This window comes from Salmo trutta, chromosome 10 (genome assembly GCF_901001165.1).
Source record: "Salmo trutta chromosome 10, fSalTru1.1, whole genome shotgun sequence".
Lineage (NCBI taxonomy): Eukaryota > Metazoa > Chordata > Actinopteri > Salmoniformes > Salmonidae > Salmo > Salmo trutta.
The window spans coordinates 45,346,719-45,374,176 of NC_042966.1; the positions used below are offsets into that span (position 1 = coordinate 45,346,719).

General features: G+C 47.4%; 1 protein-coding gene across 1 annotated transcript in view; it reads left to right on the forward strand.

Annotated features, from left to right (window-relative positions):
* The window catches only part of LOC115200905 (protein jagged-1b-like), a 91,068-nt gene that overhangs the window by 42,359 nt on the left and 21,251 nt on the right, over positions 1-27,458 (forward strand). The window contains exons 6-7 of the mRNA XM_029764019.1: positions 21,193-21,323; positions 25,406-25,525. Coding sequence (XP_029619879.1) covers positions 21,193-21,323; positions 25,406-25,525 — 251 coding nt within the window. The remainder of the gene's footprint in view (positions 1-21,192; positions 21,324-25,405; positions 25,526-27,458) is intronic.

Genomic DNA, 27,458 nt, shown 5'->3' on the forward strand with positions numbered 1-27,458 from the left:
TGCTTTTCATTTTCAATGTCTGCCATGATATTTATGCCATCAGGATTTATTACTTGACAAACAGCATTTCATCATGTGCTATGCAGCTTAATCCCCAGGTCCCTGGTATGGGAGTGGAGCTGTGTTCTAGCTGGGGGAGTAGAGCTGTGTTCTAGCTGGCTGTAGGGTCTGAGGGAGTGGAGCTGTGTTCTAGCTGAGGGAGTGGAGCTGTGTTCTAGCTGAGGGAGTGGAGCTGTGTTCTAGCTGGGGGAGTGGAGCTGTGTTCTAGCTGGCTATAGGGTCTGAGGGAGTGGAGCTGTGTTCTAGCTGAGGGATTGGAGCTGTGTTCTAGCTGAGGGAGTGGAGCTGTGTTCTAGCTGGCTGTAGGGTCTGAGGGAGTGGAGCTGTGTTCTAGCTGGGGGAGTGGAGCTGTGTTCTAGTTGGGGGAGTGGAGCTGTGTTCTAGCTGAGGGAGTGGAGCTGTGTTCTAGCTGGGGGAGTGGAGCTGTGTTCTAGCTGGGGGAGTGGAGCTGTGTTCTAGCTGGGGGAGTGGAGCTGGGTTCTAGCTGGCTATAGGGTCTGAGGGAGTGGAGCTGTGTTCTAGCTGAGGGAGTGGAGCTGTGTTCTAGCTGGGGGAGTGGAGCTGTGTTCTAGCTGGGGGAGTGGAGCTGTGTTCTAGCTGGGGGAGTGGAGCTGTGTTCTAGCTGGCTGTAGGGTCTGAGGGAGTGGAGCTGTGTTCTAGCTGAGGGAGTGGAGCTGTGTTCTAGCTGAGGGAGTGGAGCTGTGTTCTAGCTGAGGGAGTGGAGCTGTGTTCTAGCTGGGGGAGTGGAGCTGTGTTCTAGCTGGGGGAGTGGAGCTGGGTTCTAGCTGGTTATAGGGTCTGAGGGAGTGGAGCTGTGTTCTAGCTGGCTATAGGGTCTGAGGGAGTGGAGCTGTGTTCTAGCTGGCTATAGGGTCTGAGGGAGTGGAGCTGTGTTCTAGCTGGCTATAGGGTCTGGGGGAGTGGGGCTGTGTTCTAGCTGGGGGAGTTTAGCTGTGTTCTAGCTGAGGGAGTGGAGCTGTGTTCTAGCTGAGGGAGTGGAGCTGTGTTCTAGCTGAGGGAGTGGAGCTGTGTTCTAGTTGGCTGTAGGGTCTGAGGGAGTGGAGCTGTGTTCTAGCTGAGGGAGTGGAGCTGTGTTCTAGCTGAGGGAGTGGAGCTGTGTTCTAGCTGAGGGAGTGGAGCTGTGTTCTAGCTGGGGGAGTGGAGCTGTGTTCTAGCTGGGGGAGTGGAGCTGTGTTCTAGCTGAGGGAGTGGAGCTGTGTTCTAGCTGGGGGAGTGGAGCTGTGTTCTAGCTGAGGGAGTGGAGCTGTGTTCTAGTTGGCTGTAGGGTCTGAGGGAGTGGAGCTGTGTTCTAGCTGAGGGAGTGGAGCTGTGTTCTAGCTGAGGGAGTGGAGCTGTGTTCTAGCTGAGGGAGTGGAGCTGTGTTCTAGCTGGGGGAGTGGAGCTGTGTTCTAGCTGGGGGAGTGGAGCTGTGTTCTAGCTGAGGGACTGGAGCTGTGTTCTAGCTGGGGGAGTGGAGCTGTGTTCTAGCTGGGGGAGTGGAGCTGTGTTCTAGTTGGCTGTAGGGTCTGAGGGAGTGGAGCTGTGTTCTAGCTGAGGGAGTGGAGCTGTGTTCTAGCTGAGGGAGTGGAGCTGTGTTCTAGCTGGCTGTAGGGTCTGAGGGAGTGGAGCTGTGTTCTAGCTGAGGGAGTGGAGCTGTGTTCTAGCTGAGGGAGTGGAGCTGTGTTCTAGCTGAGGGAGTGGAGCTGTGTTCTAGCTGGCTATAGGGTCTGAGGGAGTGGAGCTGTGTTCTAGCTGGGGGAGTGGAGCTGTGTTCTAGCTGGGGGAGTGGAGCTATGTTCTAGTTGGCTATAGGGTCTGAGGGAGTGGAGCTGTGTTCTAGCTGGCTATAGGGTCTGAGGGAGTGGAGCTGTGTTCTAGCTGTGGGAGTGGAGCTGTGTTCTAGCTGGCTATAGGGTCTGAGGGAGTGGAGCTGTGTTCTAGCTGTGGGAGTGAAGCTGTGTTCTAGCTGGCTATAGGGTCTGAGGGAGTGGAGCTGTGTTCTAGTTGGGGGAGTGGAGCTGTGTTCTAGCTGGCTATAGGGTCTGAGGGAGTGGAGCTGTGTTGTAGCTGTGGGAGTGGAGCTGTGTTCTAGCTGGCTATAGGGTCTGGGGGAGTGGAGCTGGGTTCTAGCTGAGGGAGTGGAGCTGTGTTCTAGCTGGCTATAGGGTCTGAGGGAGTGGAGCTGTGTTCTAGTTGGGGGAGTGGAGCTGTGTTCTAGCTGGCTATAGGGTCTGAGGGAGTGGAGCTGTGTTCTAGCTGAGGGAGTGGATCTGTGTTCTAGCTGAGGGAGTGGAGCTGTGTTCTAGCTGAGGGAGTGGAGCTGTGTTCTAGCTGGCTATAGGGTCTGGGGGAGTGGAGCTGTGTTCTAGCTGAGGGAGTGGAGCTGTGTTCTAGCTGAGGGAGTGGAGCTGTGTTCTAGCTGAGGGAGTGGAGCTGTGTTCTAGTTGGCTATAGGGTCTGAGGGAGTGGAGCTGTGTTCTAGCTGGGGGAGTGGAGCTGTGTTCTAGCTGGCTATAGGGTCTGGGGGTGTGGAGCTGTGTTCTAGTTGGGGGAGTGGAGCTGTGTTCTAGCTGGCTATAGTGTCTGGGGGAGTGGAGCTGTGTTCTAGCTGAGTGAGTGGAGCTGTGTTCTAGCTGAAGGAGTGGAGCTGTGTTCTAGCTGGGGGAGTGGAGCTGTGTTCTAGTTGGCTGTAGGGTCTGAGGGAGTGGAGCTGTGTTCTAGCTGAGGGAGTGGAGCTGTGTTCTAGCTGAGGGAGTGGAGCTGTGTTCTAGCTGAGGGAGTGGAGCTGTGTTCTAGCTGAGGGAGTTGAGCTGTGTTCTAGCTGGCTATAAGATGGTAATAGGGGTTATGTGTGTAGGGGTACTAGTAAGGGCTCAGGGATGGGGGGATGATTGGAATGGAGGAGAGGGAGGGATGGGGGAGAGGGAGGGAGGGATGGATGATTGGGATGGAGGGATGGGGGAGAGGGAGGGAGGGACGGATGGGGGGGGGGTCTGAATTTAACCCAACCCTTGTCCCTCTGTCTGTTCATGGTTCTGTCTGCGTGCCGGCCAAGGGATTGGGCGTGTCCTCGGCAGTTCCACTTTTTGCCTAATAGACCATTACGTTACGGAATGTAACAGAGAATCGCTATGGAATTCTGAGCGGTTCCAAAAGCAGACTGATGGAACCTTGGCTTGGTGCCTGTCTGTATGAGGATGTATATTGGGATAGATGCCAGCCGTTGTCTGTATGAGGTTGTCTATTGGGATAGATGCCAGCCGTTGTCTGTATGAGGTTGTCTATTGGGATAGATGCCAGCCAGCCCATTGTCTGTATGAGGATGTCTATTGGGATAGATGCCAGCCGTTGTCTGTATGAGGATGTCTATTGGGATAGATGCCAGCCGTTGTCTGTATGAGGATCTCTATTGGGATAGATGCCAGCCGGCCGTTGTCTGTATGAGGATGTCTATTGGGATAGATGCCAGCCAGCCCATTGTCTGTATGAGGATGTCTATTGGGATAGATGCCAGCCGTTGTCTGTATGAGGTTGTCTATTGGGATAGATGCCAGCCAGCCGTTGTCTGTATGAGGATGTCTATTGGGATAGATGCCAGCCAGCCGTTGTCTGTATGAGGTTGTCTATTGGGATAGATGCCAGCCAGCCGTTGTCTGTATGAGGATGTCTATTGGGATAGATGCCAGCCGTTGTCTGTATGAGGATGTCTATTGGGATAGATGCCAGCCGTTGTCTGTATGAGGATGTCTATTGGGATAGATGCCAGCCGGCCCATTGTCTGTATGAGGATGGTTATTCTATCCTATTCTACTGTATCTTAGTCTATGTATTACTCATCTCATATGTATATACTGTATTCTATTCTACTGTATTATAGTCTATGCCACTGACATTGCTCATCCATATATTTATATATTCTTAATTCCATTCCTTTACTTTAGATGTGTGTGTATTGGGTATATGAAGTGAAATTGTTATATATTACTGCTCCGTCGGAGCTAGAAACACAAGCGTTTTGCTACACCTGCAATAACATCTGCTAAACACGTGTATGTGACCCAATAAGATTTCGATTTTAATGACGCAAGGAGAAGGGTCAGAGCCAAGCTGAGATGGTTATCAATAGGGCGTTGTGTACTACAGTTCCACTTAGCCATTAGAGATGACAGGATGCCTCACAAATGGAACCCCGTTCCCTATCTAGTGCACTACTTTAGTCTAGGGCCTATTGGGATCTGGCTAAAGTAGTGCACTATGTAGAGAACAGTGTGCCCTTTGGGATTCACAACCAAAACATGCAGAGGGAAAACTAGTGACGTCAGAGCGTGAGAGAAAAAACAAAACAAAGCGACTGAATAGAAGATAAAACGGGATCTTCCCAGGAACACTTGACTTTGACATGAGGCCAAAACAGAACAGTAAACCAAACTAAGCCAGTCTAGCTGAACTGAGACCCAGAGACACAAACAAAGCTGTGAGATACAGGAGAAGCACATCTCAGCGTTATGTGCCATATGTAAAAAAAAAAATTTTTTAAACCCAGGAACTTAGTTAGCCGAGCTTCTGCATGAAAAACCGAAAGTTCAGACAATGTACAAAAGCCTCCAGCAAGGATGGAAAAGGTATGGCTGCTGTCGGATGCATGTATATAAGTCAACTCTGTGGGCTGAGATTCCCTGCACCACAGAAGCACGCTAGTGTGCATTGTGCATGTCATTTTACCATTTACGGAGTCCCAAATCGCACCCTATTTCCCTATGGGCCCTGCTCAGAAGTAGTGCACTGTATAGGGAATATAGGGTGCCATTTGGAACAAAGCCTTGGTGTGGCTTTCCCTTGTAACAGCTCCAGGCCCAACTGTCTTGGTCTGTATTGTAACAGCTCCAGGCCCAACTGTCTTGGTCTGTATTGTAACAGCTCCAGGCCCAACTGTCTTGGTCTGTATTGTATTGTAACAGCTCCAGGCCCAACTGTCTTGGTCTGTATTGTATTGTAACAGCTCCAGGCCCAACTGTCTTGGTCTGTGTTGTAACAGCTCCAGGTCCAACTGTCTTGGTCTGTATTGTAACAGCTCCAGGTCCAACTGTCTTGGTCTGAATTGTATTGTAACAGCTCCAGGCCCAACTGTCTTGGTCTGTGTTGTATTGTAACAGCTCCAGGCCCAACTGTCTTGGTCTGTATTGTAACAGCTCCAGGTCCAACTGTCTTGGTCTGTATTGTATTGTAACAGCTCCAGGTCCAACTGTCTTGGTCTGTATTGTATTGTAACAGCTCCAGGCCCAACTGTCTTGGTCTGTGTTGTATTGTAACAGCTCCAGGTCCAGCTGTCTTGGTCTGTATTGTAACAGCTCCAGGCCCAACTGTCTTGGTCTGTATTGTAACAGCTCCAGGCCCAACTGTCTTGGTCTGTGTTGTATTGTAACAGCTCCAGGCCCAACTGTCTTGGTCTGTATTGTAACAGCTCCAGGTCCAACAGTCTTGGCCTGTGTTGTATTGTAACCGCTCCAGGCCCAACTGTCTTGGCCTGTGTTGTATTGTAACAGCTCCAGGTCCAACTGTCTTGGTCTGTATTGTATTGTAACAGCTCCAGGTCCAACTGTCTTGGTCTGTATTGTATTGTAACAGCTCCAGGTCCAACTGTCTTGGTCTGTATTGTAACAGCTCCAGGTCCAACTGTCTTGGTCTGTATTGTAACAGCTCCAGGCCCAACTGTCTTGGTCTGTGTTGTAACAGCTCCAGGTCCAACTGTCTTGGTCTGTATTGTATTGTAACAGCTCCAGGCCCAACTGTCTTGGTCTGTATTGTATTGTAACAGCTCCAGGCCCAACTGTCTTGGCCTGTGTTGTATTGTAACAGCTCCAGGTCCAACTGTCTTGGTCTGTATTGTAACAGCTCCAGGCCCAACTGTCTTGGCCTGTGTTGTATTGTAACAGCTCCAGATCCAACTGTCTTGGTCTGTATTGTAACAGCTCCAGGTCCAACTGTCTTGGTCTGTGTTGTATTGTAACAGCTCCAGGTCCAACTGTCTTGGTCTGTGCTGTAACAGCTCCAGGTCCAACTGTCTTGGTCTGTATTGTATTGTAACAGCTCCAGGCCCAACTGTCTTGGTCTGTGTTGTATTGTAACAGCTCCAGGCCCAACTGTCTTGGTCTGTATTGTAACAGCTCCAGGTCCAACTGTCTTGGTCTGTATTGTAACAGCTCCAGGTCCAACTGTCTTGGTCTGTATTGTAACAGCTCCAGGCCCAACTGTCTTGGTCTGTATTTTATTGTAACAGCTCCAGGCCCAACTGTCTTGGTCTGTGTTGTAACAGCTCTAGGCCCAACTGTCTTGGTCTGTGTTGTAACAGCTCCAGGTCCAACTGTCTTGGTCTGTATTGTAACAGCTCCAGGTCCAACTGTCTTGGTCTGTGTTGTATTGTAACAGCTCCAGGTCCAACTGTCTTGGTCTGTATTGTAACAGCTCCAGGTCCAACTGTCTTGGTCTGTGTTGTATTGTAACAGCTCCAGGTCCAACTGTCTTGGTGTGTATTGTAACAGCTCCAGGTCCAACTGTCTTGGTCTGTATTGTAACAGCTCCAGGTCCAACTGTCTTGGTCTGTATTGTATTGTAACAGCTCCAGGCCCAACTGTCTTGGTCTGTATTGTAACAGCTCCAGGTCCAACTGTCTTGGTCTGTATTGTAACAGCTCCAGGTCCAACTGTCTTGGTCTGTGTTGTAACAGCTCCAGGTCCAACTGTCTTGGTCTGTATTGTAACAGCTCCAGGCCCAACTGTCTTGGTCTGTATTGTATTGTAACAGCTCCAGGTCCAACTGTCTTGGTCTGTATTGTAACAGCTCCAGGTCCAACTGTCTGTGTTGTATTGTAACAGCTCCAGGTCCAACTGTCTTGGTCTGTATTGTATTGTAACAGCTCCAGGTCCAACTGTCTTGGTCTGTATTGTAACAGCTCCAGGCCCAACTGTCTTGGTCTGTATTGTAACAGCTCCAGGCCCAACTGTCTTGGTCTGTATTGTATTGTAACAGCTCCAGGCCCAACTGTCTTGGTCTGTATTGTATTGTAACAGCTCCAGGCCCAACTGTCTTGGTCTGTATTGTATTGTAACAGCTCCAGGCCCAACTGTCTTGGTCTGTATTGTAACAGCTCCAGGTCCAACTGTCTTGGTCTGTATTGTAACAGCTCCAGGCCCAACTGTCTTGGTCTGTATTGTATTGTAACAGCTCCAGGTCCAACTGTCTTGGTCTGTATTGTATTGTAACAGCTCCAGGTCCAACTGTCTTGGTCTGTATTGTAACAGCTCCAGGCCCAACTGTCTTGGTCTGTATTGTAACAGCTCCAGGCCCAACTGTCTTGGTCTGTATTGTATTGTAACAGCTCCAGGCCCAACTGTCTTGGTCTGTATTGTATTGTAACAGCTCCAGGCCCAACTGTCTTGGTCTGTATTGTAACAGCTCCAGGTTCAACTGTCTTGGTCTGTATTGTAACAGCTCCAGGTCCAACTGTCTTGGTCTGTATTGTAACAGCTCCAGGCCCAACTGTCTTGGTCTGTATTGTATTGTAACAGCTCCAGGTCCAACTGTCTTGGTCTGTATTGTATTGTAACAGCTCCAGGCCCAACTGTCTTGGTCTGTGTTGTATTGTAACAGCTCCAGGCCCAACTGTCTTGGTCTGTATTGTATTGTAACAGCTCCAGGTCCAACTGTCTTGGTCTGTGTTGTATTGTAACAGCTCCAGGTCCAACTGTCTTGGTCTGTGTTGTATTGTAACAGCTCCAGGCCCAACTGTCTTGGTCTGTATTGTATTGTAACAGCTCCAGGTCCAACTGTCTTGGTCTGTATTGTATTGTAACAGCTCCAGGTCCAACTGTCTTGGTCTGTGTTGTAACAGCTCCAGGCCCAACTGTCTTGGTCTGTATTGTATTGTAACAGCTCCAGGTCCAACTGTCTTGGTCTGTATTGTAACAGCTCCAGGTCCAACTGTCTTGGCCTGTATTGTAACAGCTCCAGGCCCAACTGTCTTGGCCTGTGTTGTATTGTAACAGCTCCAGGTCCAACTGTCTTGGTCTGTATTGTATTGTAACAGCTCCAGGTCCAACTGTCTTGGCCTGTATTGTAACAGCTCCAGGTCCAACTGTCTTGGTCTGTATTGTAACAGCTCCAGGCCCAACTGTCTTGGTCTGTGTTGTAACAGCTCCAGGTCCAACTGTCTTGGTCTGTATTGTATTGTAACAGCTCCAGGCCCAACTGTCTTGGTCTGTATTGTATTGTAACAGCTCCAGGCCCAACTGTCTTGGCCTGTGTTGTATTGTAACAGCTCCAGGTCCAACTGTCTTGGTCTGTATTGTAACAGCTCCAGGCCCAACTGTCTTGGCCTGTGTTGTATTGTAACAGCTCCAGGTCCAACTGTCTTGGTCTGTATTGTAACAGCTCCAGGTCCAACTGTCTTGGTCTGTGTTGTATTGTAACAGCTCCAGGTCCAACTGTCTTGGTCTGTGCTGTAACAGCTCCAGGTCCAACTGTCTTGGTCTGTATTGTATTGTAACAGCTCCAGGCCCAACTGTCTTGGTCTGTGTTGTATTGTAACAGCTCCAGGTCCAACTGTCTTGGTCTGTATTGTAACAGCTCCAGGTCCAACTGTCTTGGTCTGTGTTGTATTGTAACAGCTCCAGGTCCAACTGTCTTGGTCTGTATTGTAACAGCTCCAGGTCCAACTGTCTTGGTCTGTGTTGTATTGTAACAGCTCCAGGTCCAACTGTCTTGGTCTGTGCTGTAACAGCTCCAGGTCCAACTGTCTTGGTCTGTATTGTATTGTAACAGCTCCAGGCCCAACTGTCTTGGTCTGTATTGTAACAGCTCCAGGTCCAACTGTCTTGGTCTGTGTTGTATTGTAACAGCTCCAGGTCCAACTGTCTTGGTGTGTATTGTAACAGCTCCAGGTCCAACTGTCTTGGCCTGTATTGTAACAGCTCCAGGCCCAACTGTCTTGGCCTGTGTTGTATTGTAACAGCTCCAGGTCCAACTGTCTTGGTCTGTATTGTATTGTAACAGCTCCAGGTCCAACTGTCTTGGCCTGTATTGTAACAGCTCCAGGTCCAACTGTCTTGGTCTGTATTGTATTGTAACAGCTCCAGGTCCAACTGTCTTGGTCTGTATTGTATTGTAACAGCTCCAGGTCCAACTGTCTTTGTCTGTATTGTAACAGCTCCAGGTCCAACTGTCTTGGTCTGTATTGTAACAGCTCCAGGCCCAACTGTCTTGGTCTGTGTTGTAACAGCTCCAGGTCCAACTGTCTTGGTCTGTATTGTATTGTAACAGCTCCAGGCCCAACTGTCTTGGTCTGTATGGTATTGTAACAGCTCCAGGCCCAACTGTCTTGGCCTGTGTTGTATTGTAACAGCTCCAGGTCCAACTGTCTTGGTCTGTATTGTAACAGCTCCAGGCCCAACTGTCTTGGCCTGTGTTGTATTGTAACAGCTCCAGGTCCAACTGTCTTGGTCTGTATTGTAACAGCTCCAGGTCCAACTGTCTTGGTCTGTGTTGTATTGTAACAGCTCCAGGTCCAACTGTCTTGGTCTGTGCTGTAACAGCTCCAGGTCCAACTGTCTTGGTCTGTATTGTATTGTAACAGCTCCAGGCCCAACTGTCTTGGTCTGTGTTGTATTGTAACAGCTCCAGGCCCAACTGTCTTGGTCTGTATTGTAACAGCTCCAGGTCCAACTGTCTTGGTCTGTATTGTAACAGCTCCAGGCCCAACTGTCTTGGTCTGTATTTTATTGTAACAGCTCCAGGCCCAACTGTCTTGGTCTGTGTTGTAACAGCTCTAGGCCCAACTGTCTTGGTCTGTGTTGTAACAGCTCCAGGTCCAACTGTCTTGGTCTGTATTGTAACAGCTCCAGGTCCAACTGTCTTGGTCTGTGTTGTATTGTAACAGCTCCAGGTCCAACTGTCTTGGTCTGTATTGTAACAGCTCCAGGTCCAACTGTCTTGGTCTGTGTTGTATTGTAACAGCTCCAGGTCCAACTGTCTTGGTCTGTATTGTAACAGCTCCAGGTCCAACTGTCTTGGTCTGTATTGTATTGTAACAGCTCCAGGCCCAACTGTCTTGGTCTGTATTGTAACAGCTCCAGGTCCAACTGTCTTGGTCTGTGTTGTAACAGCTCCAGGTCCAACTGTCTTGGTCTGTATTGTAACAGCTCCAGGCCCAACTGTCTTGGTCTGTATTGTATTGTAACAGCTCCAGGTCCAACTGTCTTGGTCTGTATTGTAACAGCTCCAGGTCCAACTGTCTGTGTTGTATTGTAACAGCTCCAGGTCCAACTGTCTTGGTCTGTATTGTATTGTAACAGCTCCAGGTCCAACTGTCTTGGTCTGTATTGTATTGTAACAGCTCCAGGTCCAACTGTCTTGGTCTGTATTGTAACAGCTCCAGGCCCAACTGTCTTGGTCTGTATTGTAACAGCTCCAGGCCCAACTGTCTTGGTCTGTATTGTATTGTAACAGCTCCAGGCCCAACTGTCTTGGTCTGTATTGTATTGTAACAGCTCCAGGCCCAACTGTCTTGGTCTGTATTGTAACAGCTCCAGGTTCAACTGTCTTGGTCTGTATTGTAACAGCTCCAGGTCCAACTGTCTTGGTCTGTATTGTAACAGCTCCAGGCCCAACTGTCTTGGTCTGTATTGTATTGTAACAGCTCCAGGTCCAACTGTCTTGGTCTGTATTGTATTGTAACAGCTCCAGGCCCAACTGTCTTGGTCTGTGTTGTATTGTAACAGCTCCAGGCCCAACTGTCTTGGTCTGTATTGTATTGTAACAGCTCCAGGTCCAACTGTCTTGGTCTGTGTTGTATTGTAACAGCTCCAGGTCCAACTGTCTTGGTCTGTGTTGTATTGTAACAGCTCCAGGCCCAACTGTCTTGGCCTGTGTTGTAACAGCTCCAGGTCCAACTGTCTTGGTCTGTATTGTAACAGCTCCAGGTCCAACTGTCTTGGTCTGTATTGTAACAGCTCCAGGTCCAACTGTCTTGGTCTGTATTGTAACAGCTCCAGGCCCAACTGTCTTGGTCTGTATTGTATTGTAACAGCTCCAGGTCCAACTGTCTTGGTCTGTATTGTATTGTAACAGCTCCAGGCCCAACTGTCTTGGTCTGTGTTGTATTGTAACAGCTCCAGGCCCAACTGTCTTGGTCTGTATTGTATTGTAACAGCTCCAGGTCCAACTGTCTTGGTCTGTGTTGTATTGTAACAGCTCCAGGCCCAACTGTCTTGGTCTGTATTGTAACAGCTCCAGGCCCAACTGTCTTGGTCTGTATTGTATTGTAACAGCTCCAGGCCCAACTGTCTTGGTCTGTATTGTATTGTAACAGCTCCAGGTCCAACTGTCTTGGTCTGTATTGTATTGTAACAGCTCCAGGTCCAACTGTCTTGGTCTGTGTTGTAACAGCTCCAGGCCCAACTGTCTTGGTCTGTATTGTATTGTAACAGCTCCAGGTCCAACTGTCTTGGTCTGTATTGTAACAGCTCCAGGTCCAACTGTCTTGGCCTGTATTGTAACAGCTCCAGGCCCAACTGTCTTGGTCTGTGTTGTATTGTAACAGCTCCAGGCCCAACTGTCTTGGTCTGTGTTGTAACAGCTCCAGGCCCAACTGTCTTGGTCTGTATTGTATTGTAACAGCTCCAGGTCCAACTGTCTTGGTCTGTATTGTAACAGCTCCAGGTCCAACTGTCTTGGTCTGTATTGTAACAGCTCCAGGCCCAACTGTCTTGGCCTGTGTTGTATTGTTGTTGTGCCTAGCTAGGTGTGGCTATATTTCTGCACATGTACACTCCCCGTCATTGCCTTTAAAGCAAAGGATTGGTGTAAACATTGGCTTGAGGGGGTTTCCACCATTGTTTAATCTACAGTGCCTTCATACACCTTGACTCATTCCACATTTTTGTGGTTACAACCTGAATTCAAAATTGGTTAAATATATATTTTTCTCACCCATGTACACACAATACCCCATAACGACAAAGTGCAAATATGTTTTTAGACAATTTTGTAAATGTATTGAAAATAAAATACAGAAATATCTAATTTACATTAGTATTCACACCCCTGAGTCAATACATGTTAGAATCACCGTTGGCAGTGATTACAGCTGTCTTTCTGGGTCAGTCGAATGGCTTTGAACACCTGGATTGTACAATATTTGCCCATTTTTATTCTTTTAAAATTCTTCATGCTCTGTCAAGGTGGTTGTTGATCATAGCTAGACAGCCATTTTCAAGTCTTACCATAGATTATCAAGCCGATTTACGTCCAAACTGTCACTCGGCCACTCAGGAACATTCAATATTGTATTGGTAAGCAACTCCAGTGTATGTTTGGCATTGTGTTTTAGGTTATTGTCCTGCTGAAAGGTGAATTTGTCTCCCAGTGTCTGCTGGAAAGCAGACAGACTCGACATTTCAGCTATTTCATATTTATTTTTTTAAATTTTTATTTATTTATTTAATTTTTATTTTATTTTTTTCTATAAACCTAATTCCACTTTGATATTATGGGGTATTATTTGTAGCCTTCCCTGTAGCTCAGTTGGTAGAGCATGGTGTTTGCAATGCCAGGGTTGTGGGTTCAATTCCCACGGGGGGCCAGTACAAAAAAAAATGCATGGTATGAAATGTATGTATTCACTACTGTAAGTTGTTCTGGTTAAGAGTGTCTGCTAAATGACTAAAAATGTAAATGTAAAAAAATGTAGGCCAGTGACACAACATCTCCATTTAATCCATTTTAAATTCAAGCTGTAACAACAACAACAACAACAAAAATGTAGAAAAAGTAAAAAGGTGTGAATGCTTTCTGAAGGCGCTGGATATGAGAAAGTGTACAAGACTTAAGCCCCATTACCATTGGAGCTTTCGGGCCGAATTCGAGCTCGGACAGAGGAAAGCCAGACCAGCGCAGCTTAGTTTTTTACAAGTGATTCTCGACCGTTGTAGAAGTCGGTCTATGTTCGGTTACTGTGCAACCACCAGCTGACCACGGCTGAATTCTGACATGTCTGGGTTTGTTGCAGTTATCTAGCACATGAACTGCAGTAGACGGACACTTTAGCTCAATCCAAACCATTTGTTTTTGCAAGAAAACTGTTATGAGAGCAGTCAGCCCTTGAATGACAGCTAGCATGCTAATGTTAGCTAGCAAGAGGTTTTTGCTAGTCAGGTCATAATGAGTACATTATTGAAAGCTAACCTAGCGAGCTAGAGCTAAATGCCATGGCAAACAAGGTAGGAATTAAGCTAGCTTGTTATGCTAGCAAAGACTTGGCTAACTGACATTGGCAAGAGTATGGCATAATGTTAGTTACAGTGTGGTGAGGGTGAAATAAATTATTTCTTCAACATCTCGCTAGCTTACTAGATATCTAGCTAGTTGTAGCCAAAGGACTTCCTACAAAATCTAGTTAGCTAGCTAGCAACATTAGCAAAGCTAGCTAGTTGCACAGTCACATTGGCTACCTAGCAACATTAAATCATTTCTAAGTTCTAGAGGCACTGGAAACGCAATTCAAGCTAGCCCACCAGGGCCAGCCAGCCAGCCCACCAGGGCCAGCCAGCCAGCCAGCCCACCAGGGCCAGCCAGCCAGCCAGCCCACCAGGGCCAGCCAGCCAGCCCACCAGGGCCAGCCAGCCAGCCCACCAGGGCCAGCCAGCCAGCCAGCCCACCAGGGCCAGCCAGCCAGCCCACCAGAGCCAGCCCACCAGGGCCAGCCAGCCAGCCCACCAGGGCCAGCCAGCCAGCCCACCACGGCCAGTCCAACCTGGGTTGACTTTAAAGTTCCAAAGGAACCGAGGCTTTAGAGTGGAGAAGTGTGCAGACCTCTAATAGCGCTCTAAGATGTGACCTCACCAGGTTGACTCTGTTTAGATGGACTCTGCCAGCCAGATAACTAGTCTGGGCAAACCGCAGCAAGCGCTCTTATTTACTCAAAGAGCTACTTTCCCACCATAGGGAAATGCATGACCGCCGCACACAGCAGGCAGGAACACAGACAACAAACATAGTGTGTAGTGCTTCCAGCTGAATGGCTGCAGCCAGGTGCTTTCCTTTGCTGGCTACATGCCCTGCTGTCAGGCAGGCCAGTAACATCTGTTGAGGTTGAAATTATGCCGTGGCCGCCTTTTACATTTCACAATTCTCATTGAGTCATCCTCAATTGTTGTTTCCCTTTAAATTTTGTTTGTCAAATGTTGTGATATTGAGAAGTGACACTTTTTCGTCAATGTTATCTAATCTATTGGTGTGCCCTGCTCTATGGATGAATGAATACTGTACTGTGAAAACAATGTAAGCTACAGACAAGACCAGACTATCGTTTAGGTTAGGCTAAAGACCAGACTATCGTTTAGGTTAGGCTAAAGACCAGACTATCATTTAGGTTAGGCTAAAGACTAGACTATCATTTAGGTTAGGCTAAAGACCAGACTATCATTTAGGTTAGGCTAAAGACCAGACTATCATTTAGGTTAGGCTAAAGACCAGACTTGGTATCCTCTGGCATTGAAAATGGGCACTTTCAGAACCACAGTCCTGTCCCTCTGCAGTTTGGCAAGAGGATGTTCTTCAACAGAAATGGGCTGAGAGCAGAGCAGAGCAGAGCAGAGGACAGTGTTAAAGTTGATGGCGTTTGTCAGCCAAACTGCTGAGAAATGACGGGGACAGTCCTGAAAGTGTAACTGAGTCCAAATCACATTATAAATACTAGACGTTTGTAACAGTTTGGCTGGAAGGACTGAGGGCCTTGTTAACAGTTTGGCTGGAAGGACTGAGGGCCTTGTTAACAGTTTGGCTGGAAGGACTGAGGGCCTTGTTAACAGTTTGGCTGGAAGGACTGAGGGCCTTGGTAACAGTTTGGCTGGAAGGACTGAGGGCCTTGTTAACAGTTTGGCTGGAAGGACTGAGGGCCTTGTTAACAGTTTGGCTGGAAGGACTGAGGGCCTTGTTAACAGTTTGGCTGGAAGGACTGAGGGCCTTGATAACAGTTTGGCTCGAAGGACTGAGGGCCTTGTTAACAGTTTGGCTGGAAGGACTCAGGGCCTTGTTAACAGTTTGGCTGGAAGGACTCAGGGCCTTGTTAACAGTTTGGCTGGAAGGACTGAGGGCCTTGTAAACAGTTTGGCTGGAAGGACTCAGGGCCTTGTTAACAGTTTGGCTGGAAGGACTCAGGGCCTTGTTAACAGTTTGGCTGGAAGGACTCAGGGCCTTGTAAACAGTTTGGCTGGAAGGACTCAGGGCCTTGTTAACAGAAGAGCTATGGTCCCACTGTGGAATCCTCCTCTTTCTGCTCTGTTTGTCCTAGAGTAGATATATGATGTGAATAGCTTCTTTAATCACAGAGAGAGATTGACTTAACCACCGCCTTTATTTTTACAGCCAGTCTGTTTCTCTCTCCGCTAATCTCATCTCTCTCTCCCGGCTCGCTCGTCCCTCGTGGGTTGTGTGTGTTAGTGATGCTCGGGTGAGATGTTTGTTCACCCGCCCGCAATTATCAATAACCATCCACAACCGCCTTCCTGTGATAGTGACAATCTGTTGTCCGCATCCGACCCGAGCCTGTTAGTATGTTCTGTACTGTTCTGGCCCTCCCTTCAACAACAACAGAACAAATCTTCATAGTATTGGGTTTATTATGGATCCCCATTAGTTCCTGCTAAGGCAGCAGCTACTCTTCCTGGGGTTTATTATGGATCCCCCATTAGTTCCTGCCAAGGCAGCAGCTACTCTTCCTGGGGTTTATTATGGATCCCCCATTAGTTCCTGCCAAGGCAGCAGCTACTCTTCCTGGGGTTTATTATGGATCCCCATTAGTTCCTGCCAAGGCAGCAGCTACTCTTCCTGGGGTTTATTATGGATCCCCATTAGTTCCTGCCAAGGCAGCAGCTACTCTTCCTGGGGTTTATTATGGATCCCCATTAGTTCCTGCCAAGGCAGCAGCTACTCTTCCTGGAGTTTATTATGGATCCCCATTAGTTCCTGCCAAGGCAGCAGCTACTCTTCCTGGGGTTTATTATGGATCCCCCATTAGTTCCTGCCAAGGCAGCAGCTACCCTTCCTGGGGTTTATTATGGATCCCCATTAGTTCCTGCCAAGGCAGCAGCTACTCTTCCTGGGGTTTATTATGGGTCCCCCATTAGTTCCTGCCAAGGCAGCAGCTACTCTTCCTGGGGTTTATTATGGATCCCCGTTAGTTCCTGCCAAGGCAGCGGCTACTCTTCCTGGGGTTTATTATGGATCCCCATTAGTTCCTGCCAAGGCAGCAGCTACTCTTCCTAGTGTTTATTATGGATCCCCATTAGTTCCTGTCAAGGCAGCAGCTACTCTTCCTGGTGTCTGGCAAAATTAAGGCAGTTATACAATTTTAAAAACGTTCAGAACAGATTTCACAACAGATTAACTGTGTTCCCTCATGCCACTACTGTATTACCACATATCTACAACACAAAATCCGTGTGTGTGTGTGTGTGTGTATAGTGCGTATGTTATCATGTGTGCGTATTTTTGTGTCTGTGCCTATGTTTGTTGTTACTGATGAAAATCAAGGCACTTTGCCACTTTTTTGGTTCATTGTGTGCTGTCTATATGTCATTTCTGACTGGTAATTAGTTTCCCTTTGAGGATAAATTAAGAATTCATCTATGACCGGGCTCTCCAACCCTGTTCCTGGAGAGATACCCCTCCTGGAGGTTTTAACTCCAACCCTGTTCCTGGAGAGATACCCTCCTGTAGGTTTACACTCCAACCCTGTTCCTGGAGAGATACCCTCCTGTAGGTTTACACTCCAACCCTGTTCCTGGAGAGATACCCTCCTGTAGGTTTACACTCCAACCCTGTTCCTGGAGAGAGACCCTCCTGGAGGTTTTAACTCCAACCCTGTTCTTGGAGAGATACCCCTCCTGTAGGTTTACACTCCAACCCTGTTCCTGGAGAGATACCCTACTGGAGGGGTTTAACTCCAACCCTGTTCCTGGAGAGATACCCTCCTGTAGGTTTACACTCCAACCCTGTTCCTGGAGAGAGACCCTCCTGTAGGTTTTAACTCCAACCCTGTTCCTGGAGAAAGACCCTCCTGGAGGTTTTAACTCCAACCCTGTTCCTGGAGAGATACCCTCCTGGAGGTTTTAACCCTGTTCCTGGAGAGATACCCTCCTGTAGGTTTTAACTCCAACCCTGTTCCTGGAGAGATAACCCTCCTGTAGGTTTACACTCCAACCCTGTTCCTGGAGAGATACCCCTCCTGTAGGTTTACACTCCAACCCTGTTCCTGGAGAGATACCCCTCCTGTAGGTTTACACTCCAACCCTGTTCCTGGAGAGATACCCTACTGTAAGTTTCTCTCCAGTTTATCAACCAGGTAATTATTAGAATCAGGTGTGTTAGATTAAGGTTGGAGTGAAAACCTCCAGGAGGGGTATCTCTCCAGGAACAGGGTTGGAGTGTAAACCTACAGGAGGGTTATCTCTCCAGGAACAGGGTTGGAGTTAAAACCTACAGGAGGGTATCTCTCCAGGAACAGGGTTAAAACCTCCAGGAGGGTATCTCCAGGAACAGGGTTGGAGAGCCCTGCTCTATGATGTACTATCTATTGCTAAGAACAACGACATCGGCGTAGTGAACAGGATGAGCAGGCAGAGTGATGGTCCTGCCACAGAAGGGAAGTCTTACTACTGCCAAACCATGTCTGTTTGGTGAGGACAGACGGAGAGAGACAGTCTGTCCACATCATGCTAATTTTAGCCTTGCTAACGGTCCCCTTGGGAACCAGCTGTAATTTTGGGTTTTGTGTTGGTTCACGCTAAATACTTATGTTTGTTTCCCACGCATTGTTGAAAATGCTCTTACATAAACAGCATGGCTGTGTGTGTGTGTGTGTGTGTGTGTGTGTGTGTGTGTGTATAGTGCCATGGGAAAGTATTCAGACCCCTTGACTTTTTCCACATTTTGTTAGGTTACAGCCTTTTTCAAAAAAAAAAAAGTCTCATCAATCTACACGCAATACCCCACGATGATAAAGCAAAAAACAGGTTTTTAATTTATTAAAATTAAAACCGAAATATCACTTTTACAAAACATTAGAAACAGTAGAAACAGTAGAAACATTAGAAACAGTAGAAACATTAGAAAAGTTTGGACACCTCATTCAAGGATTGTTACTATTTTCTACATTGTAGAATAATAGTGAAGACATCAAAACTATGAAATAACACATATTGAATCATGTAGTAATCAAAAAAGTGTTAAACAAATCAAAATATATTTGGTATTTGAGATTCTTAAATTTAGCCACCCGTTACCTTGATGACAGCTTTGCACACTCTTGATATTCTGAAGCCACTTGTGTTGTCTTGGCTATTTATGAATTTTTTTTTACCTTTATTTAAACTAGGCAAGTCAGTTAAGAACAAATTCTTATTTTCAATGACAGCCTAGGAACAGTGGGTTAACTGCCTTGTTCAGGGGCAGAATGACAGATTTTTACCTTGTCAGCTCAGGGATTTGATCTTGCAACCTTTCGCTTACAAGTCCAATGCTCTAACCACTAGGCTACCTGCTGGTTACTAGTCCAACGCTCTAACCACTAGGCTACCTGCTGGTTACTAGTCCAACGCTCTAACCACTAGGCTACCTGCTGGTTACTAGTCCAACGCTCTAACCACTAGGCTACCTGCCACCCTGTGTGCTTAGGGTCATTGTCCTGTTGGAAGGTGAACCTTCGCCCCAGTCTGAGGTCCTGAGCGCTCTGGAGCATGTTTTCATCAAGGATCTCTCTGTACTTTGCTCCGTTCATCTTTGCCTCGATCCTGACTAGTCTCCCAGCATGATGCTGCCACCACCACACTTCCCTGTAGAGATGGTGCCAGGTTTCCTTCGGATGTGACGTTTGGCATTCAGGCCAAAGAGTTCAATCTTGGTTTCATCAGACCAGAGTATCTTGATTCTCATGGTCAGATTCTTTAAATGCCTTTTGGCAAACTCCAAGCGGACTGTCATGTGCCTTTTACTGAGGAGTGGCTTCCATCTGGCCACTCTACCATAAAGGCCTGATTGGTGGAGTGCTGCAGAGATGGTTGTCCTTCTGGAAGGTTCTCCCATCTCCACAGAGGAACTCTGGAGTTCTGTCAGAGTGACCATCGGGTTCTTGGTCACCTTCCTGACCAAAGCCCTTCTCCCCCGATTGCTCAGTTTGGCCAGGCGGCCAGCTCTAGGAAGAGTCTTGGTAGTTCCAAACCACTTCTATTTAAGAATGATGGAGGCCACTGTGTTATTGGGGACCTTCAATGCTGCAGACATTTGTTGGTACCCTTCCCCAGATCTGTGCCTCGACACAATCCTGTCTCAGAGCTCTGCATTCAACTCCTTCGACCTCATGGCTTGGTTTTTGCTCTGACATGCACTGTCAACTGTGGGACCTTATATAGACAGGTGTGTGCCTTTCCAAATCATGTCCAATTAATTGAATTTAACACAGGTGGACTCCAATCAAGTCATAGAAACATCTCAAGGATGATCAATGGAAACAGGATACACCTGAGCTTAATTTCAAGTCTCATAGCGAAGGGTCTGAATACTTATGTAAATAAGGTATTTCAGTTTATTTTTTTGCCCCCCAAAAATTGAACCCGTTTTCGCTTTGACATTATGGTGTAGCGTGAAAGGGGTTTGAGTACTTTCTCAATGCACTGTATAGGGCCCTATGTGTCGGATATACACACCACACACACACCGAGAGAGAGAAAGAGGTGTAGATACCTTAACTACCTGTGTGTGTGTCTGGCGTTTCTAAGATTTGAAGATATTGGGGGCTTAGCCCAAAGCTTTCCTTCCCTTGGAGGAAAAAATAAATAAAATGTAAAAAAAAAAATGAATTTGGTGCACTTTGAGATGAACATTGAGAGATTAGAACACTGAGAGATTATAAGAGATTAGAACACTGAGAGATTAGAACACTGAGAGATTATAAAAGATTAGAACACTGAGAGATTATAAAAGATTAGAACACAGAGAGATTATAAGAGATTAGAACCCTGAGAGATTAGAACCCTGAGAGATTAGAACCCTGAGAGATTAGAAGAGATTAGAACACAGAGATTAGAACACTGAGAGATTAGAACACTGAGAGATTAGAACACTGAGAGATTAGAACCCTGAGAGATTAAAACCCTGAGAGATTAGAAGAGATTAGAACACAGAGATTAGAACACAGAGATTAGAACACTGAGAGATTAGAACCCTGAGAGATTAGAACCCTGAGAGATTAGAAGAGATTAGAACACAGAGATTAGAACACTGAGAGATTAGAACACTAAGAGATCTATCTATCTAGACTCTACACTCTGGAGGACATACTGTACATCTACAGTGTATTGCCAAAAATCTCCATACAACTCAACAGGCTCTGACCTGTCTGAGACAAACTGATTAAAGAACCCCACAGTACCGAAGCGCTCTTTCTTGTGCACTTTGACGCTCGTTCTCTCCTTCACTTCCTCGCTCTCTCTCTCTCTCTTTTTCTGTCCCACACATGTTATTAAATAATTTCATTCCAAACTGCTCGCATGTGTAAAACAAACTTGGTTCTATTTTTGACGTGCTGCAAGTCCTACCTCTCCCGTCCACTCATTGGTTTTTAGGAGAATAATAACCCACGTGGGTGTTTGAAAGATACACCGAGGTCCACACTCCAGTCCGTAATAATGACGATGATGATGATGATGATGGAAACTCCTGTGAGATGATGATGGAAACTCCTGTGAGACTGAAAACCATCTAAAGAAGAGGTGTCCAAGTCATTCCACCGAGGGCCTAGCGACTGCAGGTTTTTCCTTTAATTAAGACCTAGACAACCAGGTGAGGGAGGTTCTTTACTAATTAGTGACCTTCTTAAATAATCAATCAAGTATAAAGGTTGGAGCGAAACCCCCCCCCCACTCTCAGCCCTCTGTGGAATGAGTTGGACACCTGGTCTAAAGGTTTAGGGCTCAATCCCCAAGGCCTAGTGACACCACTGGTGTGTGTGTGTGTGTGTGTGTGTGTGTGTGTGTGTGTGTGTGTGTGTGTGTGTGTGTGTGTGTGTGTGTGTGTGTTCTCCAGGTGTCTGTATGGCTGGCAGGGGCAGTACTGTGATCAGTGTATTCCTCATCCTGGCTGTATCCATGGGACCTGTGTTGAGCCATGGCAGTGTCTGTGTGATACCCACTGGGGAGGACATCTCTGTGACAAAGGTAGACTTTATTCCTATGCTGTCTCTTGTTCACACACCTCCCTTCCTCAGGCGTAGGCGGCCCTGTTTTATAGTGTCCCTCCAATGTTTTCTCCCATGTTTTCTTTGTCAAATGTTGTTTTACTGAGTCACACTTTTCTCTCTACGTTACAGTTGGAATGAAACTATTCTCTTAAATACTTCACTTGCCACCGTTACTCATAGTGCCACCATTACTCATAGTGCCACCATTACTCATAGTGCCACCATTACTCATAGTGCCACCGTTACTCATAGTGCCACCATTACTCATAGTGCCACCATTACTCATAGTGCCACCGTTACTCATAGTGCCACCATTACTCATAGTGCCACCATTACTCATAGTGCCACCGTTACTCATAATGCCACCATTACTCATAGTGCCACCATTACTCATAGTGCCACCATTACTCATAGTGCCACCGTTACTCATAGTGCCACCATTACTCATAGTGCCACCATTACTCATAGTGCCACCGTTACTCATAGTGCCACCATTACTCATAGTGCCACCATTACTCATAGTGCCACCATTACTCATAGTGCCACCGTTACTCATAGTGCCACCATTACTCATAGTGCCACCATTACTCATAGTGCCACCGTTACTCATAGTGCCACCGTTACTCATAGTGCCACCGTTACTCATAGTGCCACCGTTACTCATAATGCCACCGTTACTCATAGTGCCACCGTTACTCATAGTGCCACCGTTACTCATAGTGCCACCATTACTCATAGTGCCACCATTACTCATAGTGCCACCGTTACTCATAGTGCCACCTTTACTCATAGTGCCACCATTACTCATAGTGCCACCATTACTCATAGTGCCACCGTTACTCATAGTGCCACCGTTACTCATAGTGCCACCGTTACTCATAGTGCCACCATTACTCATAGTGCCACCATTACTCATAATGCCACCATTACTCATAGTGCCACCATTACTCATAGTTACTCATAATGCCACCATTACTCATAGTGCCACGTTACTCATAGTGCCACCATTACTCATAGTGCCATCGTTACTCATATTGCAGCCATTACTCATAGCGCCACCATTACTCATAGCGCCACCATTACTCATAGTGCCACCATTACTCATAGAGCCACCATTACTCATAGTGCCACCATTGCTGATAGTGCCACCATTACTCATAGTGCCACCATTACTCATAATGACACCATTACTCATAGTTACTCATAATGCCACCATTACTCATAATGCCACCATTACTCATAATGCCACCATTACTCATAGTGCCACCATTACTCTTAGTGCCACCATTACTCTTAGTGCCACCATTACTCATAGTGCCACCGTTACTCATAGTGCCACCGTTACTGATAGTGCCACCATAACTCATAATGCCACCATTACTCATAGTGCCACCATTACTCATAGTTACTCATAATGCCACCATTACCCATAGTGCCACCATTACTCATTGTGCCACCATTACTCATAGTGCCATCATTACTCATAGTGCCACCATTACTCATAGTTACTCAAAATGCCACCATTACCCATGGTGCCACCATAACTCATAGTGCCACCATTACTCATAGTGCCACCATTACTCATAGTGCCACCATTACTCATAGTGCCACCATTACTCATAGTTACTCATAATGCCACCATTACCCATAGTGCCACCATTACTCATAGTGCCACTATTACTCATAGTGCCACCATTACTCATAGTGCCACCATTACTCATAGTGCCACCATTACTCATAGTTACTCATAATGCCACCATTACCCATAGTGCCACCATTACTCATAGTGCCACTATTACTCATAGTGCCACCGTTACTCATAGTGCCACCGTTACTCATAGTGCCACCGTTACTCATAGTGCCACCATTACTCATAGTGCCACCGTTACTCATAATGCCACCGTTACTCATAGTGCCACCGTTACTCATAGTGCCACCATTACTCATAGTGCCACCGTTACTCATAGTGCCACCGTTACTCATAGTGCCACCATTACTCATAGTGCCACCGTTACTCATAATGCCACCGTTACTCATAGTGCCACCGTTACTCATAGTGCCACCGTTACTCATAGTGCCACCGTTACTCATAATGCCACCGTTACTCATAGTGCCACCGTTACTCATAGTGCCACCGTTACTCATAGTGCCACCGTTACTCATAATGCCACCATTACTCATAATGCCACCATTACTCATAGTGCCACCATTACTCATAGTGCCACCATTACTCATTGTGCCACCATTACTGATAGTGCCACCATTACTCATAGTGCCACCATTACTCATAGCTCCTCATAATGCCACCATTACTCATAGTGCCACGTTACTCATAGTGCCACCATTACTCATAGTGCCACCATTACTCTTAGTGCCACCATTACTCATAGTGCCACCGTTACTCATAGTGCCACCGTTACTGATAGTGCCACCATTACTCATAATGCCACCATTACTCATAGTGCCACCATTACTCATAGTTACTCATAATGCCACCATTACTCATAGTGCCACCATTACTCATAGTGCCACCATTACACATAGTGCCACCATTACTAATAGTTACTCATAATGCCACCATTGCTTATAGTGCCACCATTACTCATAGTTACTCATAATGCCACCTATGTTACTCATAATGCCACCTTTACTCATAGTGCCACCATTACTCATAGTGCCACGTTACTCATAGTGCCACCGTTACTCATAGTGCCACCGTTACTCATAGTGCCACCGTTACTCATAGTGCCACCGTTACTCATTGTGCCACCATTACTCATAGTGCCACCATTACTCATAGTGCCACCATTACTCATAGTGCCACCATTACTCATAATGCCACCATTACTCATAGTGCCACCATTACTCATAGTGCCACCATTACTGATAGTGCCACCATTACTCATAGTGCCACCATTACTCATAATGCCACCATTACTCATAGTGCCACCATTACTCATAGTTACTCATAATGCCACCATTACTCATAGTGCCACGTTACTCATAGTGCCACCATTACTCATAGTGCCATCGTTACTCATATTGCAGCCATTACTCATAGCGCCACCATTACTCATAGCGCCACCATTACTCATAGTGCCACCATTACTCATAGAGCCACCATTACTCATAGTGCCACCATTGCTGATAGTGCCACCATTACTCATAGTGCCACCATTACTCATAATGACACCATTACTCATAGTGCCACCATTACTCATAGTTACTCATAATGCCACCATTACTCATAATGCCACCATTACTCATAATGCCACCATTACTCATAGTGCCACCATTACTCTTAGTGCCACCATTACTCTTAGTGCCACCATTACTCATAGTGCCACCGTTACTCATAGTGCCACCGTTACTGATAGTGCCACCATAACTCATAATGCCACCATTACTCATAGTGCCACCATTACTCATAGTTACTCATAATGCCACCATTACCCATAGTGCCACCATTACTCATTGTGCCACCATTACTCATAGTGCCATCATTACTCATAGTGCCACCATTACTCATAGTTACTCAAAATGCCACCATTACCCATGGTGCCACCATAACTCATAGTGCCACCATTACTCATAGTGCCACCATTACTCATAGTGCCACCATTACTCATAGTGCCACCATTACTCATAGTTACTCATAATGCCACCATTACCCATAGTGCCACCATTACTCATAGTGCCACTATTACTCATAGTGCCACCATTACTCATAGTGCCACCATTACTCATAGTGCCACCATTACTCATAGTTACTCATAATGCCACCATTACTCATAGTTACTCATAATGCCACCATTACTCATAGTTTTTCATAATGCCACCATTACTCATAGTGCCACCACACTCATTACTCTCTCTCTCCTCCCCCCTCTCTCTCTCTCTCTCTCTCTCTCTCCTCCCCCTCTCTCCTCCCCCCTCTCTCTCTCTCTCGCTCTCCTCTCTTCCCTCTCTCTCTCTCTCTCTCCTTCCCCCCCTCTCTCTCTCTCGCTCTCTCTCTCTTCCCCCTCTCTCTCTCTCTTCTCTCCTCCCCCCTTCTCTCAGATCTGAACTTCTGTGGGACCAAACAGCCCTGTCTGAATGGAGGAACCTGCAGCAACACAGGACCTGACAAATACCAGTGTTCCTGCATTGAGGGCTACTCTGGAGTCACCTGTCAGAGGGGTAGGGAGTCACCTGTCAGAGGGGTAGGGAGTCACTGTGTTGAGGGGTAGGGAGTCACTGTGTTGAAGGGTAGGGAGTTGCTGTGTTGAGGGGTAGGGAGTCACCTGTCAGAGGGGTAGGGAGTCACTGTGTTGAGGGGTAGGGAGTTGCTGTCTTGAGGGGTAGGGAGTCACCTGTCAGAGGGGTAGGGAGTCACCTGTTAGAGGGGTAGGGAGTCACTGTGTTGAGGGGTAGGGAGTCACCTGTTAGAGGGGTAGGGAGTCACCTGTCAGAGGGGTAGGGAGTCACCTGTCAGAGGGGTAGGGAGTCACCTGTCAGAGGGGTAGGGAGTCACCTGTCAGAGGGGTAGGGAGTTACTGTGTTGAGGGGTAGGGAGTCACCTGTCAGAGGGGTAGGGAGTCACTTGTCAGAGGGGTAGGGAGTCACCTGTCAGAGGGGTAGGGAGTTACTGTGTTGAGGGGTAGGGAGTTACTGTGTTGAGGGGTAGGGAGTCACCTGTTAGAGGGGTAGGGAGTTACCTGTTAGAGCAGTAGGGAGTTACTGTGTTGAGGGGTAGGGAGTCACTGTGTTGAGGGGTAGGGAGTTACTATGTTGAGGGGTAGGGAGTCACCTGTTAGAGGGGTAGGGAGTTACCTGTTAGAGGGGTAGGGAGTAACTGTGTTGAGGGGTAGGGAGTTACTGTGTTGAGGGGTAGGGAGTTACTGTGTTGAGGGGTAGGGAGTCACCTGTCAGAGGGTAGGGAGTTACTGTGTTGAGGGGTAGGGAGTCACTGTGTTGAGGGGTAGGGAGTTACTGTGTTGAGGGGTAGGGAGTTACTGTGTTGAGGGGTAGGGAGTTACTGTGTTGAGGGGTAGGGAGTCACCTGTTAGAGGGGTAGGGAGTTACCTGTTAGAGGGGTAGGGAGTAACTGTGTTGAGGGGTAGGGAGTTACTGTGTTGAGGGGTAGGGAGTTACTGTGTTGAGGGGTAGGGAGTTACTGTGTTGAGGGGTAGGGAGTCACCTGTCAGAGGGGTAGGGAGTCACCTGTCAGAGGGGTAGGGAGTCACCTGTTAGAGGGGTAGGGAGTTACTGTGTTGAGGGGTAGGGAGTTACTGTGTTGAGGGGTAGGGAGTTACTGTGTTGAGGGGTAGGGAGTTACTGTGTTGAGGGGTAGGGAGTTACTGTGTTGAGGGGTAGGGAGTTACTGTGTTGAGGGGTAGGGAGTCACCTGTCAGAGGGGTAGGGAGTTACTGTGTTGAGGGGTAGGGAGTTACTGTGTTGAGGGGTAGGGAGTCACCTGTTAGAGGGGTAGGGAGTTACTGTGTTGAGGGTTAGGGAGTAACTGTGTTGAGGGGTAGGGAGTTACTGTGTTGAGGGGTAGGGAGTTACCTGTTAGAGGGGTAGGGAGTTACTGTGTTTAGGGGTAGGGAGTCACTGTGTTGAGGGGTAGGGAGTCACTGTGTTGAGGGGTAGGGAGTTACCGGTCAGAGGGGTAGGGAGTTACTGTGTTGAGGGGTAGGGAGTTACTGTGTTGAGGGGTAGGGAGTTACCTGTCAGAGGGGTAGGGAGTAACTGTGCTGAGGGGTAGGGAGTAACTGTGCTGAGGGGTAGGGAGTTACTGTGTTGAGGGGTAGGGAGTTACTGTGTTGAGGGGTAGGGAGTTACTGTGTTGAGGGGTAGGGAGTAACTGTGTTGAGGGGTAGGGAGTCACCTGTCAGAGGGGTAGGGAGTTACTGTGTTGAGGGGTAGGGAGTCACACTAGGTGGTCTGGTGACTGGCAGTAAGATGGTTTTCTGTTTCCTCAGTAAATGGGTGGGTCGTCATGGTTTTCTGTCTCCTCAGTAAATGGGTGGGTCGTCATGGTTATCTGTCTCCTCAGTAAATGGGTGGGTCGTCATGGTTTTCTGTCTCTTCAGTAAATGGGTGGGTCGTCATGGTTATCTGTCTCCTCAGT